This window comes from Phytophthora parasitica, assembly GCF_000247585.1.
Source record: "Phytophthora parasitica INRA-310 unplaced genomic scaffold supercont2.44, whole genome shotgun sequence".
Lineage (NCBI taxonomy): Eukaryota > Oomycota > Peronosporomycetes > Peronosporales > Peronosporaceae > Phytophthora > Phytophthora nicotianae.
Window position 1 is genome coordinate 13,419 of NW_008649030.1, and position 1,123 is coordinate 14,541.

Genomic DNA, 1,123 nt, shown 5'->3' on the forward strand with positions numbered 1-1,123 from the left:
CCAAGTTCTATGAGTTTTCGTTCGGTGGCTTCCGTGCAGGTTCGAACGTCATGGTGGGCTTGTCAGACCAGTGGCTCCAAAATCGACTGGCAGACACTTCATGGCCTGATGGAGAACGCTATCTACCGTGGCCGCAGGTACGACCTGAGAGTCAAGTGGCTACGTTCTCGTTACCTTCCCAATGAGCAGTAGGGACAATACCTTTAAGCAGAGCCTTAGCTGAGCAGTCCAGAACCGTAGATACGCCTGCAGGAAGAAATTCACTTGTTGCACCGCTTGTTCTCCAAAGCCACGACAGCGTCCGCAGGAGCCATCACCTGTAGAATATTCCCACTGGAAATCATGGACGTTCCTCCCAGTTGGAAACCCGTTGCGAGCTTCCCCCACGTCTCCAGCAAAGGTCCCAGCTGTGCTCTCCACTTCTCCCGGTCGAATGTTGTAGCTTCCGCTTCGTTGAAAGAATTTTTTTTAACTGAGTGATCACTTGGCCGGACAGCGAACGCTGCATGGACCCTTCGATGGTGTCATGTTGTCTGGAAGCTTGAACATCGCAGGCGCGTCGATGTCAGGGAAGCGATCAATTATGTCGAGGAAATCGGCGTGTTGCGTGCTTTGAGGTAGCTTCACGCCACGTGTCAGGTTCTTCTGTCCTGATAGTAGTACTTGGCTGAAGTTCTCGGTCAAATTGCAGGGCTGTGTGGTTTTGTCATGCGTAGACGAGCGCTCTCGGAGTGGCAAGAAGAAGTGGGGACTGGCCAACTGCTGTCTAAAGGCGTGGATTTATCGGAGGTGCTGCATCCAGGCACGTTCCTCAATGTTTTAGGTCAGCAAAGCGCCCGTGAGCAGAAGTGTTCGATGGACGGGATGAAGCTCTTGTCCTGTTGGGAGAGGGAGAAGCTCAGCGGGACGAAAGTGGAGTGGTTTGAGCTCACACAGTTGTTGCGACAAGGTGCTTCTTTTGAAGGAGGAACTCTATTGGAAGCTGGGTCGGACGCTCAAGAACTAGTAGCTGTGCCAATCTGTTACGTGGCGTTTGTACGTGAAAATACCCACGAAATACACGAGAAGGAAAACTGCATCAAGACGCCGCTGACTACGCTACAGACCGAGAAAGGATGCTGGT

At 52.3% G+C, this 1,123-nt stretch overlaps 1 protein-coding gene across 1 annotated transcript; it reads left to right on the forward strand.

The window, feature by feature from the left end:
• Nucleotides 1-50: 50 nt before the first annotated feature.
• PPTG_14968 (hypothetical protein) lies at nucleotides 51-770 on the forward strand (the record flags this gene model as incomplete). The annotated part of the gene is made up of 2 exons (XM_008911947.1): nucleotides 51-137; nucleotides 717-770. The coding sequence occupies 2 exons, from the start codon at nucleotides 51-53 to the stop codon at nucleotides 768-770; spliced, it is 141 nt and encodes a 46-aa protein (XP_008910195.1).
• Nucleotides 771-1,123: the final 353 nt, after the last annotated feature.